The following is a 16,757-nucleotide window of genomic DNA, read 5'->3' as shown; positions in this document are numbered from 1 at the left end:
GTTATATATGTTCAGTACATCTTTATATCTTTATACATTGGTTTCGGTTGTTATCACTTGTGAATTCCTCTGAATGTTTGTGATAAGGCATCATTACAAAAATGCTAGCTACATAAGTGAGAATAATTAGTTTAAAAGTGCCTAAGTAGCCTACATAACTAGGCAATATGTATATGGTCTGAACATGTCAGCAAAAATTGATGATAGTAGGTTCTGAACGAACATTGTTTTCTTGATGCTCAGATCGTATCCTTCTATGTTTAATGTTTATTTTCTCTCCACTGTGTGCTTCCGGTGTTTACAACATTTGTTGCTTTTAGAATATGAAATTTCTTTGTCACGATCACGCAAAGTAATTATTTTTGTTATCTTAGTACTGAAGCTACACGTTGCATAGTAATATGTTAGAGAAATCTGGCTTGGGGGATACAGAGGGGGGATTATGGATAAAGAAAGGTCATTTTTGTATTTTGAGTAGGAAAAAATGTAAACAAAAAACATTCCCTTATCTAGTAATCTTGATTATGAAATATTAGAGCTGATGAAGAAGTGCGAGACGACAACTGTAATGTACTTTCTAAAACATGTTTGTTGGCTAGATTCTTGAACTATGAACTCCGAGACTATGGTGAATTTTCAGAATCCTCTACCTGAAGCATAGGTCCCTTTACAGTAGGAGGATCCTTAGAAGTAGGCGAATTAACAGGAAAGTCATTAGACATACAAACTCCCTAAAGCTGCCTCATGTCTCAACTTTACAATGAACATGCTGAAATTTACAATGTGAAAAGACCCATATAGATTTGGAAAAACTGGCTAACCGGACATGGTCAAGAGTACTTAACCAAAACGATACAAAACAAATCTTAATTACAGTAAATACCTGAACATACATAACTAACGTTGCTCGTGAATTGCCATTGCATAACAGTATGCTAATGTACAGAGATAAAACAAGCTTCTGGTCAATCACGTGCATCATCATATCTGCTACTTATCAAAGAAGACGAGGCAGAGGCATTTACCAAAATGTAATTTGGATCAGATAGCCGGGTTTTATTTGCATATGAGCTGAATGGAGTATTCTGGTCAGTATTTGATGTTGATGCATCAACACTTTCAAATGTTGTTATATCTGTGAATGTCCAGTGGGTAAGGTAGCCAGGCTTTGTAGTGACCGTGCTTACTTCAACATCTCCTGATAACATTGCCACCACACGAGACATTGGAGGTCTTAAAGTTGGGGATGTTTGAGTGCACAAGAGTGCCACGTCTATCAGCCTTTTAACTTCGTCCTCGTTGAATGCAGACAAACTCGGATCAACAAGATCAATTCCACGGTTATCCTCGTGTAGTTGCCAAGCCTAGAAAGTGGTTAACTATGCTGCTTTAATAATTATAATTTTAAAAGTTCTGCTAATACACCTAGTCCTAAGTCCTAATTGGATAATATGTGATTCTCTTAGAGAAATCTTTTAATGAAATGAAAATAAGAAACTAATAGCTACAATTATGAAATCCTCGGTTGAGTCATACGAGCAAGGGAGGAGATTGTAGTAGTAGAACGTACCCATTCCAACAGATATATGTAATCATCTTCTAGTGTCGAGTCAGAATTGGACCTTCCGCTGACAACTTCAAGAGCTACCACACCAAATCCAAAGACATCAGCTTTTTCAGTAAGATGTCCACGCATGGCATATTCTGGGGCAAGATATCCACTGCAGCAACCAGAAACATGTTATGGTCTACCCTTCATACAGAAAAAGGAACATACAAAACGATGGTTACATATACTGTTAAGTAGATAGTGACTACATATTCTGTTAAAAATGCAAAACAGTCGAATCATACATTGTTCCTGCAACACGAGTACTTATATGAGTCTTTTTGTCATCGTAAAGTTTGGCCAACCCGAAATCCGAAATTTTAGGTTTAAGATCAGAATCAAGCAGAATATTGCTTGCCTTCACATCTCTGTGCACGATTCGCACTCGTGATTCCTCGTGAAGATATGCAAGACCGCGTGCCACTCCAAGACATATTTCATAACGAGCAGACCAGTCGAGGAATAAAGATCTTTTTCCTGTTCCATAAACACACAAAAACAAAAATCAACATTTTTTATATTTTTCCATAATATGTGTAATAGCTGCGGACCATTACCAAATAAAGCTTGATCAAGACTTTTGTTTTCAAGATACTCATATACAAGCAGCCTCTTATCTCCCTCAATGCAGCATCCATATAATTTTACAAGGTTCCGATGCTGAACAGCAGATATTGTTGCAATCTCTGCAACAAACTGACTCCTTCCGTGGTGGGATGCTACAGAAAGTTGTTTGACAGCAACAAGTCTACCATCACTAAGAGTACCCTGTTTATTAAGTCATTTTAATCCCACTGCCGCTACTTGGTCCTTATAACTACACTTCATTTATATAGTGGAAAATGAAAATTAACAGGCATGATTATACTGCTCTCAAATATTAAATCTTCTTTTAAAACATGCATCGAGTCAGATATTAGGATGTTAAGTATAATATATTAGTAAAAATAAAACCTTATTCGATTAAAAGAACTCGTTTTAAAAGTATAATAACTACAATTGTTAACTACATGTATGACTCACCTTGTAAACAGGTCCGAATCCCCCCTCCCCAAGCATATTAGCGGGACTAAAGTCATCTGTTCCGACTTTAAGCTCTGCATAACTGAAGGTATATGGTCTGGCATCAATCCCCTGAAACTCTGTTATTAAAGAGCAAAATGAGCAATAATTAAATAAGACCTTGTCTTTTCATATCAAGAGATATCAGACGTGGAATCAGTGTCAGAATATCACAAAAACATTTTATCGGCCTTTCTTCTTTACCTTCATTTTCGTAGGCACTTTGCTTTTTACTTCTTCCAACGAAGAAAAACACAAAAAATACAGCAGCCAGAAAGCTTATAACCAGAGGAATGACAATGCCCGCGATCAAACCAGTATTGTACTTTTTGCTGGAATGATTGACAGGAGGTTCGTTACTAACACTTGGAATAAAATCTGCATGATGTGAGATCAAAGTAGAATTTAACGAATAGAAAATCAGGGTTCAAGCTAGTAAGCTACTTCGTTGAGTCTATTGCACTGTAAATTACCTGGAGTGGCACTGATTGCTGAAATTGCAGGGCCATATGTACCTAGAGCTGGTGTACAACATGTCCCTTTTCCAGCCCAAAATAAATGGATTTCGAGATAGTTTTCAGACACGTTTACTTTAAAATCCTTCGAAAGTGCACGTAATGAAGATCCAGCTTCCTTATGTATATCAAAATCCTTCCAAATTAAGTTCCCCTGAAACAAACAAACTGATATACTAGAGAAATAATTTAACATAAGAAAAGAATATGAACTCACACAGCATAGATGATGGAGGTAAAATTATTACTAACAATAAAAATATGGAATAGATATGTACCTGGATGTATATATCAAAAATCCTTTTGCCAAGACTCTTCCAAGAAGGAATATTTACGAAAGCTATCTCTGCAAACAGAAGTTTCACATTGTAGTTACCATTCTCAAGCCCTAAGCCATAATACCGCAGAGACCCTGCAGAAATTCGTGTTGTCTGGAACAGCACCGGGTCCAAGGTATTTGTAAATTGAGATGTTGAAGATGAGTATATATACGTTCGATTATTGTTCCCCGCATGCAAGCCAACATTACTAACCGCCCACCTGTAAGATGGATTTACATAGTATGTGGCAGGACCAAGCGTCTCATTGTCCCCCTCATATAAGATTCTGTCTGAAGACATAACTTGTGGACCTCCACACTTAATTGAGAAATTATAATCTGTAAGACAACACAACAGAAAAAATGATCAGACAAGAGTCGTTTGCTGTCTTACTTGTCAAAAGCTAGAATACATTGATAATTTCCTCCCTCACCTCTCAATCTCCGGGATACCAAAACCCATCTATCATAAGCTTGATTACTGGTTTTCCTCAACATTTAATCAAGTGCGATCAGAGAAATCTCCATTTATGCTTTACATTTAAGATTGAGCTAGATTCACAAACTTGTTAATTAAGCTTAGGACTATCTATTTAAGCTGCACATGGGCTTATAACAGGTCGGGCTGTACTAGTTTGAGTTCCGCTCATTTATAGTTTCAAGCCTATAAAAGAAGCTCGAGTTTGACTGAAGAATCAAGGGCTAATGAGTTTTTCCTAATTTAATTGCTTAAGTCATTTGCAGCCTAAAGTCAAATATTTATTCGTTATATATGCTCCAAAATCACTATCTTAAGGTTAAAATTATACAAACACCTCAAACTGACATTTTGGAGTTGATAGCATATTTGCATAGTAATATGCAACTCTCACACCTTATCAGGGTACAGCTCGACCAACAATAACTAAAATTTAGTACCTCTATTGAATTGAGCTGATACAATGGCCACTAGAATCAATACATACTTTCTGTTTATTTAATACCCTTTTAAAACAATATGTTGCATCTTACATCTCGGAGGATCACGATTGCAAGGAAAACCCCTCTGAAGACAGTTCAGTCCTGAAGGGAGAAATCTGAGAGCATAAAATGCAGGTCAATTATACACCAAGGAAAAAAGTGCCACATGATAATCTCTATATTGCGGCTAATAATATTGCTAAAAAAATAAAAATCAAAGCTGTGCCTTTTTAACCACAAGGATCACCCACATCTAATCCATAAATTACATATTCTCTTGAATTACATATAATGATTAGAAATACAAAATATCATCAACACACAAACAAGCATAATTATGAGCATCAGAGAAAGCACTGTCCATATAGAATTAAAGTAGGAAAACTAGTTGACTGGGAATCACCTGCTATTGGATCCTTCAACTTTGAAGTTGTTTACAACTAAATTACTGCATAGTACCATGAAGCTTTCATTGTTAGTTCAGCATATTACACTTGCAACCATTATATAAATATAACCACGGTAAGCACTAAGCAGCAAGGAATTATACATTTGTATGCCTGGTTCACTGATCCACGAAGGAAATGCTCCAGAAAGGTCATTGTATGACAAATCTCTGCACAGAATTGAGGATACTAATCATATCTCCTACCCACACAAAGACTAGTTTAACTATTTAAAAATTGCACTGACAAATGACAATTATAATCTTACACATTATAGGTCAACATGATCACACGGATAATCGTTTTAATTAGTCAACCTTTTGCCTCTTTTTCTTTCTTGCTTTCTGTTTTTTTTTGGTTTTTTTTGCTAATTTACAGCTCAACCTTCTTTTTTTCAAGTAACAGCAAATGAGAACTTGAAATTCTTTCTATTTCTTATATAAGAAAAGGATTCCACTTACAGACCAGTCACCAGAGTGTGCAGCCTACATACTTAAAATCCAGCGAAGTGTTAAATGTACAGTCCTGGCCTTGCATCTTTAAAAATTACACAGTAACCCTTTTATTTTCTCATTTTTTTTCCAAAAAGTGTTTCGAGAAATACTCCTACAGATCTCTGACAGATTAAAACATCTCCCCTGTCAATTTACCATTCCACATTTACAGAACATCAAACAAACATACTGCTGCATAATTGATTATCTAGAGCTTCGTGCATCCTCCAAACCCCTCTCTGAAACATGTTTGTGCAATACAAATATATGATAAGGAGTTATGAAGTGAGATGTTATCATGTTTTGCCACCCTAGAGATAGATAAATTTTAGTTCTCGAAAGTGGACTACTGAAAGAAATGAGAAGCCTGTTATAAAGCAATAACACAAGGAGTTACTGAAATAATGATATTAGAATTACTCAATAGTCAATCAGGCTAGTTAAATTTTTCATAAATAATCCACATTCCACATACAAGCTTACTCACATATTCATGAGAGATGCACTCTTTCTGATAGGAAGAGTCCCCGTCAATCTATTGTTTCCGAGAAACCTATTAACAAAAATCAAAAACATGCTTCAGATTATCTCAATTTGGTGCAAAAGAAAAACTAAAAAATTATTTCATAGATCATGTGACTGGAAAAGAAAAAGTTGGAGATATGATATTACAAGAATGAAAGTGAGCTCAAACTGAACAGTGAGCTTGGAATCCGTCCACTGAAGTTGTTGAAGCTTAAATCTCTGGGAAAAAAATATTGTTAAACAATAACTGAAAAGCATCTGTTGACTGATATATATATATATATAAATGTGTGTGTGTGTGTGTGCATCTAAATTTGTATTATTGACAAAATTTAGTTGGTTGGATGGATCTAAGAACTTTCAGATACTCAACGGGGAAAAAAATGGTGCATGCTTGAAGCTGGTGTATTTAGAAATCAACACGATCATCCTAACGAAAGGGAAGTCAGTTTTAGCATAAGTAAAAAAGTCTTATTGCTACGTTGAGCTAGTCAGAACATGACAGAGTTGCACAAAGACAGAAAATAGTGTCCAGATCAGAACCATAACGAAAACGAGTTGTAGGCATGACTGACCTCCTTTGGTTTGTGGCTACCTAACAACACATACGGCTGAGACATCTCCACACTGTGTAGCTAGAAATCTTACAGTGAACTGTCAGGGAAGGGCCACAAAGCTAAATACGACCATGACTCTGTTTAAGCTATCCTTCAGGACTCTCTTGTTCAAATAAGAATAAAGAATTTACCATGAGAAAGAGACTTTACATTTTGAGAATTACTGCCAAAGTTCCTGTTTCTTTTGTCTTCTGCTTGAGAAATGTAAACTTACGCGAAAAGAAGTTTCTTAAAACTCCACAAAAATTCATAGTGGATTAGTGGTACTCTTCAAAGGTTGTATTCTTCTATCATTTACCCGGTAAGCATCATCTCTTCATAAGAGAAGTGTTTTCCTTTTTCAGAACAAGTAGTTCAAATCTTTTTCTGGAAATTAGGATTTTCGTTCTTCTTTGAAATTATTACTCTCTCTGTCCCATTTAATTCTATACGTTTCTTTTTCACTGTCCGACACGCACTTTAATGCTCTTATAAAATATAGTTCTATAAGTTATTTTTAAAATTTTCTTTTTCTGAATAAAAATATAACATTCAAACTTTTATACAGAAAAGAAAAATCTTAAAAATAAGTTATAGAACTATACTTTACAGGAGCGTTAAAGTCCTTGCCGCGTCCCCATCCCCCAATGTATATAACTCAGGGGGACAGAGGGAATAATCTTTAAAGTCCAATCTGATCTCTGCTACAAGCCTATAACTTACAATACTTGTTCAGGATTTAACAGACATGCTATTTTAGCTCAATGATATATTAATGGAGTTGCAAGAGATTTGGTAAGTTGCTGGATCTTTTGCATAACTTTATCTTCATTTGGTTTACTCTCAAATATAAGAGTGTCAGCCAGAACTTCATTGCAAAACAAACCTAGCTTCAGCCTAAATCACCGGCCCCAGGAATATCATATGGAAAATCAAACAACATAAATAACTTACAGTTGAACCAAATTTCGATATCCACCAAAGTCGGAAGGGAGAGAACCAGATATATTGTTATTCCGCAAAATTCTGCAAAAGGGAAAGAAAAGAACAAATCTGTGATAGTACATCAGAGGTGCGATTATGAAAAATGGAATAAATTTAGAAAATAGGTAAAAATATATTAGGACCTAAAACTAGTTTCCTTACAAGACAGTCAGAGACTTCATTTCCTTGATAAAATCCAGTGTAGAGCTCCCATTAGCCAAATCACTTAATCTCCTGTAAAGTGCAATGGTCATAATGTAAAGAAGACACTACAAACAAAGATCAAACAGATGAAAATTTATTTATACATCATACAAAGATGTCTGTCTTTGTGTGTGTGTAAACACACATATTTTGAAGTAGGACTCACAAGGTTGTTAGTAATGTCAAATTGGAAAGTGCCACCGGTATGGGACCGTCAAAGGAGTTCCCTTGTAACCTCCTAATTAAACACCACGACATGTCTAAATACCAAGTATGCCATAACATGTCTATGAAATAAATATAACATCCAGACATGGTCGAATGGGAAGAGAAGAAGCCTCACAAATCATTAAGTTTTGACCAATTTCCAATGAAGTCGGGTATTCTTCCCGTGAGATCGGTATCAGTAGCCCACCTGCAATCACAGTAGTACTGTGAACTAGATTAAAGAATCATGACATGGTAGTCAAATTGAGGTTTGCTGTAATTACTGTACAGCAGAAAAATGACCAGAAGATCTTACATGGTAACCAGGTTCTGTAGACTAGCGAATGTTGAGGGTATTGGACCGCTCAGTCCAGAACTACTAAAGTAACTGATAAAATGAAAAGTGCAATGTTAGATAGGTTGCACTTCAAATTTTACATAATTTTCTCGTATATAAAATTAAGTGCAACCATGACCACAGCAAGCCACACGATGGTCCTGAACAACTCATGATTAGCAGAAGATAACATATCGTTCCTAACGATTTATCTTTTCAGTACTTGAAAATGACTATTGTTTCATTCAGAATGTTTCAGGTATGTGGCAGAAGATGCTTATTGATATAGTATATGAGAAGAAAGACTCCAAAAAGCAAACAATGCACATTTATATAAGTTTCTGGACCAATTTAAAAAAAATTACAATCAATCATCATTAATTAAGCTTGATTGTAATATTTTGGCAGTGAAAATATTTTTACTGCATTTAGTATAAAGAACATTTATGTACATTAGTGGTTGTCTATATAACTGTTCGAACTTATATATGTATCTAAATTATCTGGAATAAGCTTAGATCTTTGCGGGTAGGATTGAAGTTGTATATAGATCACGAAATGCTGAATATTCAGAATCACATAGAGACCTAATTATGAAAAGTTACAAATTTGGAGAAGTTGCTCATTATTGGTAGCGATCAATGTACTCTTTCTTATGCCCTTGAGGATCGGTTTACGTGATTGCATTACCCAACCTATCTTTTCTTGTTTTTACATTACAATTATCAGTCTAGGTCACATATTTTTGACAATGCAAGTTATAAATTCGCTTTTCATACAATCATATTATAAGTTATATAAAAACCAGCATCCGGTACCCAAGTGAAACACAGACTTCTGCCTTTAAAGTGCCAAAGTCCATAGGTTTAGGCACTATATATACCATCATCTAGGTTGTCCATTTATCCTCATTTGCATAAAGAAATATATATAGTACAACATAACACCTTAAAAGAACCATTATGATTTAGGTTCAAGGAGCCATCTCGATTCCTGCTAAACAACTATCTGTTGCTACAGTCTGGTTTACTTCGTGATGACACTAACCTATGCTTTCTGCAGCTAAATTGTCTTGTAGCATAAATTGTCTGTTGTTACAAGACTGAAAAGTTTCAAGGCCATAAGAATTACCATTATGTGAAGATTTAAATTGTTCAATGCCTTGAGAACATGAATTTCCGTACAGATAAAAAGTAAGCACTTACAGTTGTTCTAACTTTGTTAAACTCCCCAGCTCCAATGGCAGAGGGCCACTGAAATTGTTTGAGCTAAGAGACCTGCAATATTAACAGGAAAGATACACACACAAAGATGCAAAAAGAAATTAGCTTAAGAGATCATCGGACATTAAATCTTTTTAAACTGTTAAAATTAACAAAACCACACAATGATCTCAAATCAGTAAGCTTCCTGAGTTCCTTTGGAAGTTCCCCTGATAATGAATTCATGCCAAAACTCCTACATTAATCATATAAGGTATCAGCATGCTATAAGTTTATCAAAACACAAATTCAGAAATCAATAACTAATTTTTTTACAAGTACTGCATGCTCGCTAAATTTCCAATGGACGCGGACAAGGGGCCTGTCAAGTAATTTTGCCGCAAATCCCTGCACAACAATGGGATATCATGTGACATACACGGTGCTATAAAAATCACGAAAACCTTCTCTGCCTAGACCAGAAAACATACAGGCTGATGAGTGAAGTCAAATTCCATAGCTCGTCAGGGATGACACCCGCAACATCCAATGAAAAAACCTTGCTGTCAGAAAAAAATAATATCATGCGTCCCCTATTAACAAAATATCTTCTAATAAAAAGAAATTGGCAAAAATATCCATGTTTTTAAACTTATTTTCAAAAATACGATCCAAGTTGCAAATGAGTTTGCAAAAACAGTTGATTTTCAGGTTATCGGAGTGGCAAGTGAGATTGGCGTACATCTCAGTAATGTCGCAAGTAGTCGAGCCGCAATCACATTTAATGCCGGGGTTGAAAGCTCTGTTGCCATCCAAGCGGGTTTCGTCAATGGCAGCTCCGCTGCATAACTCTCCACTTATGTTCCAGTTGCTCGACGCCGTTATGCTCCATTTTCTAAATATGGAGTTCAATATTCTCCCTGCAATCACTTTATATATTAAGATGGTTGAGCCACCTCTAATAGCACTTATAATTATATAATTAAATTATTTATCAGGTATTAATTTCTAGTCAGCCTGTTCTTCGCACAACTGTTCTTCTCTTCTTTGTAGAAGGGGCTAGGAAGGAATTGTATTTTGTAAAAAAAAAAAAAAATGAAAAAAAATTAGTTTGCAAATAATCTGTAAGTAGTATTTTCAAAGTAATCAACCCCCTTTTTTCAACAATAATACGATTCACTAATAAGAGATTATACAAATACAAAAATATATGTCTCGGTAAAATTTAGAAACATCGTAATATAAATCAAGTTACGATCTATTCAGTAAATATTTTTATTTTTGTTCGCATCAAGTCAGCGATTATTCAAATCGACCTATTATCTGATTATTGAACCCGTTTAACCCTGTTTATAGTATTTTCGAGCAAGAGACTAGCACACTGTTGCATGCATGTAAAAAAAAAATATTGGCACGGCCGCATGAGAGAGAGATATCGAGAGGGAGAGGGAGAGGCGTACCTTGAGAAGGATCGATGGTAAAATTTGTTTGTGACTGCGCTATCACTCCAAATCTTAACAAGAAGAAGAAGATGAATATGAAGATCAAAATTTCAGACATGCCAGCGATCCTCTTGTCGAATCCAGAACTCAATATATCTGATACAAACCACAGAACTAATGAGATTACTAGGCTGCCAAAATTTTATTCACAGAGAAATGAGCTTATGTACCAGGTTCTCGGAACGATTTGGACACGAGTTCACAGTACTTCACACTCCCGTTGAAAATATCAATGTCCGGGCCATACATAACGTGCTTGTTCGTGACACTCGTAAAATCATCTCTTTAAAATCACTATTACCATTCTAATCATCGATTCAAAAAAGAAATTCACGCATAAAAAGAAGACTTTTTACAATTTATATGAGAAATGTCAAGAAAGACATTTCACCTACTAACGCAGACTCGACACAAAGGGCCTGCGCACAGAATGTCAATATATACATGTTGATTCCACATCTTTTCATGGAATTAGAGCCGTACATGAATTATCAGTTTATCACACTAATTCATAAAATTAAAGAGTAATATTATGATAAGAAATTTACAACACTTGTTGAGATATCTAGCATTATTCTAGATTAAATTCGACAATCTTCTTAAGAAAGTTTTAATTGATTTAATTGATTATGCGTTGAATGACTGAATAAGCAAGCGCTTCATGATTAGATTAAGGACTAATTATACAGCCCAATGAGACCGGTTAATTCAACTAGAAATTTCAATTACTGGCAATCTGGGTTATCAATTTTCGTTCTATGTTGAAATTGCTAATTAACCATAATCATTCTTTTGACTTTCAAATATTATTCATGGGATTCGAACCCAAGCCCTCTTCATTACAATTACACCACTCAAACCACTTGGGCTACACAGGCAATTAATCTTTTTATTCAAAAGCATTAAACTCATACATTAAAACTGTTGTATTTATATTCTTTTCAATATTTATTTATTTGAGTTAAGTTATTATTTCAGGTAAGTCTCATATGTTTTTTACATGATAGATTAATATCCATAAATTAATTACTTATGTAATAAATTTAAATTTGAAAAAGAATTTGAACAATTGGGCTCGAGCCATGTTTCAGACTTCAAAAAATGGATATAATTTATATTTGAATAAAATTGGACAAATCTAACTTAATACTTTAAACGAGTACCGATACAATATAGAGAAATTTAATTCATGAATGTGAGAAATAAGCACAAAAATTAAGATTTCGGTGAGCATCTTTGAAAGGAAAAATTGATGGACTTTCAACATGGACTATGTCATATTTTTTTTTAATTATAAAAAGTGACTTATAAAGAGATTACAATATTTTGAAGAACATGAAATAAGATAACTGAAAGAATATTTTTATTTAGATTACATTTTATTTTAAACTTATGAATTCAGAATTCGACGTGTAACCAAATCTTTCTGAATTTTTTTTTTTATAGATATAAGAATAGTGACAAAGACATCAAATTTGGTGTTAGAAAATATGTCTAAATGATGTGATTTTGGTGATATATGAATTTGAAATATTATAACTTGTGATACAAAGGTGAATTTAGGGAAATTCTATGTTGTTAATCAAAAGTCAACCAAATAATAATAAAACGTGTTCACGAGACCTACTAAAAAGAATTGAGTTATAAATTTTACTTGCTTAAAATAAAATAACACAGGGAAATAAGTTATATATATATATTAAAGTCTTAAAACTATAATTTTAATATGCCATCCATCAATGTATAACATACGAGTTAAATAAAATGATTCAAACTATAATTAAATTAATTAATCATTTGCAAATTAAACTAATAAAATATAATTAATTTTGAAATGGATAATCCGACGCGATAAGGTGAAAACTAATATATGATTAAACAGGAATAGAACAAGAATAGTTTTTCATAATCCAGAATATCGAACACCTGATTTGATCTTTAACAACTGAACATGATATACTACATTACTCACCCCTAAGAAATAAGAGTATCAAAATATTTAAAAATGTGAGTTTGCACAAAACTAAAAAAGTAACTATACGACTAATTAAACTAAAAATTTCTTATTTTTATGAACTTCATGGTGCCTAACTGACATTTACTCTATTTTTGCTATTTGAGATCTGGTTTTAAAAGTCTTAATCAACAAGCTCAGAAAACTAATGATAAAAAATTAATGTTTTATAACAAGACAATATTATAACACGCGGTATCAAAGTAATAATCATCTAATATTTTAAACTAACAAAAAAATATATAAGACATTGAAGTACTATATAATTGATATGAAAATTAAAAAGGTAAGCTACATCAAACGTGCCGAAATTTTTCGGGTACAATTATAAGGTTAGTAGTTCAAGTGATGCTTTTATAATAAAGGGTAGGGTCTTTTACATACAGTATATGTTTCAATTATTATTTATACAAGGTGTGTGCAACACATGATATAAAAGAATGTGTTGATGGTCTGTCTATCATATATCACTTAACTATTACACAAACGTACGCTCAAAAAAAGAGAAATAAATATAAAATAACGCGTACGACACATCTTCATCTAATCATGATTTAGGATATCGTAATTCACATATCAAGAACAAGTTTTCATATTGGATGAAATAATTTAATAATTTTAACAATAAATTACAAATTTTTTTAATGAGGTATAATATATTTAAATTATAAAAGTTTTAGGATTAATTTCGAATATAATTTTGAACATGAGGATAATATGGTAGTGGCCTCTATATCCTAACGAATTAGAATATAGAAAAATCAGTTCAAATGTTATTTTTGATCCATATTTTTTTTTAAATATAGTACATATTATTACTATATATCAATGCTATTAGATTGCAAATGTTACATTTCATATTTACATATTCTGTTAAAAAAAAAGACGTAATAGTTATGCTCGAAATAATATGATGACACACGAATATTATTTAAAACACAACAAAAACTAGAGTCCCGTGCCTCGGACGGGCTTTTATGCTAGTATAATATAAAATCTCAAACATTTGCTGCTTGAACCTAATAAAATATATCTACTATCTACTATCTACTATATCTATTATACGAGAACACGATATTCTCCTGAGCAAATTAATTCCTGGATCGGTCATTCCAAACCTACTTTCCAAGCCTAATCAAGCCCCACTATACTCCTCTCTATGAACCCTAAAACCCACCAGCAATCTCTCAATCTCTCAATCTTTGCCCTGTTTAACATAAAGATCCCAACTTTATCTCAAATTCCTCAGAGCATTCACATTGGAGACCCAATCCCCATCCTTATATTCTTACTAAATTTAGTAATTCCCTAAAATTATCTTCATCAATTTAAAAATCTTCTACATCTCATTCCCCCTTCTATCTTACCTCATCCCTATATTCTTTTTATATTACTTTTTTCTCTCTCTTTCATTTATTATATAATCAATCACACCTCAAAATATAACTAAAAAATGAAAAGAAAAAGAATGGGGCATGAATAGTGAGTCCCTAAATATGGGGTTTTAGTTTTTGTCCCTAAAACTAAACCCCATTTTGGGGATTCGGATGGAGCAAGAATTTTGATAAAAAATTTAAAATTTCCTTAAATTATAAGGATGAGGAAGAGATGGGGAAGCCAATGTGAATGCTCTCAGCAACATTTCAAGAACTTCCGAGAAAATGTCTTATTTCACCATATCAAAAGCTTCCCAATTCAAACTCTACAAATCTTCATATTCATTTTCACTCAAAAGGCTCCTTTTTTGTTCATTAGCATCTCCAGACCCACCTCTCAAGAATGATGAAATCTCCACTGATCCAATCCCAATTCAAGAAACCCAAGTGCTTTCCAGTAGGGGTGATCGCGGTGCGGGCGGTGCGGTTTTCTTCTAAAACCGCAAACCAAACCGCATATGCGGTTTGGTTGAAAACTCAAACCGCAACCGCACCGCGCATGCATAAAAACCGCGTAAACCGCACCACGAAAATACGGTGCGGTGCGGTGTGGTTTGTGCGGTTTGTACGTTTAAGAATAAATATTTTTAGTTAAAGTTAGAAATAAAATTTAAATATAGAATAATTAAAACATTTTCTTGTAATGAATTTATATAATATTTATCATCTCAAACTACAACAACTACAAAAATAATACAAACAAAATTGTAAATATAATAATAAATATGAGTACTAAGAGACATATTATAATAATATAATAATTTCATACAAATTTGGTGTAATAGTAACGCGAAATTGATAAAATAATAATTAATTATTATTTGAAGAGATTTAACATATATATATATATATCTATAACATAATTATAAGTATTATATAGGGAAAATAGATTTTTTTGCCATTCAACTTATAGTGTTTTTAGAAACTTACCACCCAACTAATTTTTTTTATTATTTTAGTCACTAATGTTAGGTTTGGTTTTATTTTTAGCCACCAACTTAGGTTTGGATTTGATTACTGGCATTATTATAATTTTTTTGTCACTAAACTTATTGCGTTTTTAGAAACTAACCACTGAACTATAATTTTTTTATTTTACTCACTAGTGTTAGATTTAGCTCTTTTTTTTTTGTCACTGAAGTTAGATTCAGATTTGATTATTAGCATTACATTTTATGTGTATCATTATTAAAATATAGTGGTAGTCGGTAATATTTTGATGATTTGATATATGTTTGTATTTTTATATGTAGTACTTTTTATGTCTTCAAGTTCGCTTACTTTGGATGAAAAGAATTTTACACGCATTATATGGCCTTTAAAAGATGTATCATATATAACTTTATTTTTTTCTTCCGAATGAAAATTCAGCGTTTGAATTTTTACACACAAAAATAAGTTATGAAACTATGTTTTATAAGAATCTTAAATATATGCTAAGCACTAGAGAAAATTTGTAAACTAATGAGAGGGACGGAGGGAGTAATAATAATATAAAATGATGCATTACATATAGAGGACAATCATCGAAAATTAAGTTTTCCTCTCTATTTATTTATCTCGAAAATTATAATAAGATAAAGTTATTAAAATTTTTGAAGATAAATTTAAGAGAGATCTTAGACTGAGCTAGTCCATTGAAAGTTTAATAGCGAAAGATGATGCGTCATATCACTCAATTACACTTTATCTTATGAGAGAGGGTGAATTGTTTAAAATCATTGATTTCATATTCATGATTTATTGAATTTTTAGAATCTAATTACTGTTTTTCCTGATTTTAATTTTTCATTGGCTCATATTGTATTATTATTGCTATATATAAGGATATAAACATACGACACATCATCAAAGATTAGATACTATAACTATGTATAAATGATGCTACAAAAAATTATCATAATGCTAGTAATCAAATCCAAACCTAAGTTGGTGGCTAAAAACAAAACCAAACCTAACATTAGTGACTAAAAGAATAAAAAAATTAGTTGGATGGTAAGTTTCTAAAAACACTATAAGTTGAGTGGCAAAAAAATCTATTTTCCCTATTATATATTTATATAGTATAATTTTATTTGTTGATCTCTAATATAATTATATTTATTATAATATTGTGGTGCGGTGCGGTTTGAACCACACTAGTAATATATAAAACCGCAACTCGCACCGCACCGCGCGGTTTGTGAAAAATTCAAACCCAAACCGCAACACGAAAATTAAAAACCGCGTTTTGCGGTGCGGTTTGGTGCGGTGTGGGCGGTTTATGCGGTGTCGGCGGTTTTTTGATCACCCCTACTTTCCAGCCCAATTCAGGAGACCCAAGTAGTCAAGAATGATGAAATCTC

At 33.1% G+C, this 16,757-nt stretch overlaps 1 protein-coding gene across 3 annotated transcripts; it reads right to left on the bottom strand.

Annotated features, from left to right (window-relative positions):
- Positions 1-699: 699 nt before the first annotated feature.
- LOC108220242 (probable LRR receptor-like serine/threonine-protein kinase At1g56140) lies at positions 700-11,290 on the bottom strand. 3 transcript variants are annotated; one of them, XR_010292485.1, is made up of 25 exons: positions 11,133-11,290; positions 10,921-11,058; positions 10,203-10,389; positions 9,952-10,023; positions 9,797-9,868; positions 9,645-9,716; positions 9,464-9,535; positions 8,238-8,309; positions 8,058-8,129; positions 7,881-7,952; positions 7,673-7,744; positions 7,481-7,552; positions 6,078-6,149; positions 5,893-5,958; positions 5,016-5,081; positions 4,869-4,913; positions 4,517-4,581; positions 3,465-3,844; positions 3,145-3,340; positions 2,876-3,049; positions 2,633-2,751; positions 2,167-2,377; positions 1,968-2,086; positions 1,571-1,721; positions 700-1,364 (listed from the first exon to the last, which is right to left on the bottom strand). XR_010292485.1 is itself a non-coding variant. In XM_017393953.2 (25 exons), exons 1-25 carry the CDS (start codon positions 11,209-11,211, stop codon positions 966-968), a joined length of 3,228 nt encoding a protein of 1,075 aa, XP_017249442.1. In that variant the 5' UTR covers positions 11,212-11,289; the 3' UTR covers positions 700-965. The 3 variants fall into 3 exon arrangements, 2 of the variants coding, with proteins under 2 accessions (XP_017249442.1, XP_063950644.1); XM_017393953.2 differs by having other exon boundaries at positions 1,855-2,086; positions 11,133-11,289; XM_064094574.1 differs by having other exon boundaries at positions 1,855-2,086; positions 10,203-10,380; positions 11,133-11,289.
- Positions 11,291-16,757: the final 5,467 nt, after the last annotated feature.

The sequence above is a fragment of the Daucus carota genome, chromosome 5 (assembly GCF_001625215.2).
Source record: "Daucus carota subsp. sativus chromosome 5, DH1 v3.0, whole genome shotgun sequence".
Taxonomy (NCBI): domain Eukaryota; kingdom Viridiplantae; phylum Streptophyta; class Magnoliopsida; order Apiales; family Apiaceae; genus Daucus; species Daucus carota.
The sequence above is the reverse complement of the archived record's forward strand: the minus strand, read 5'-3'. Positions and strand labels throughout refer to the sequence as shown.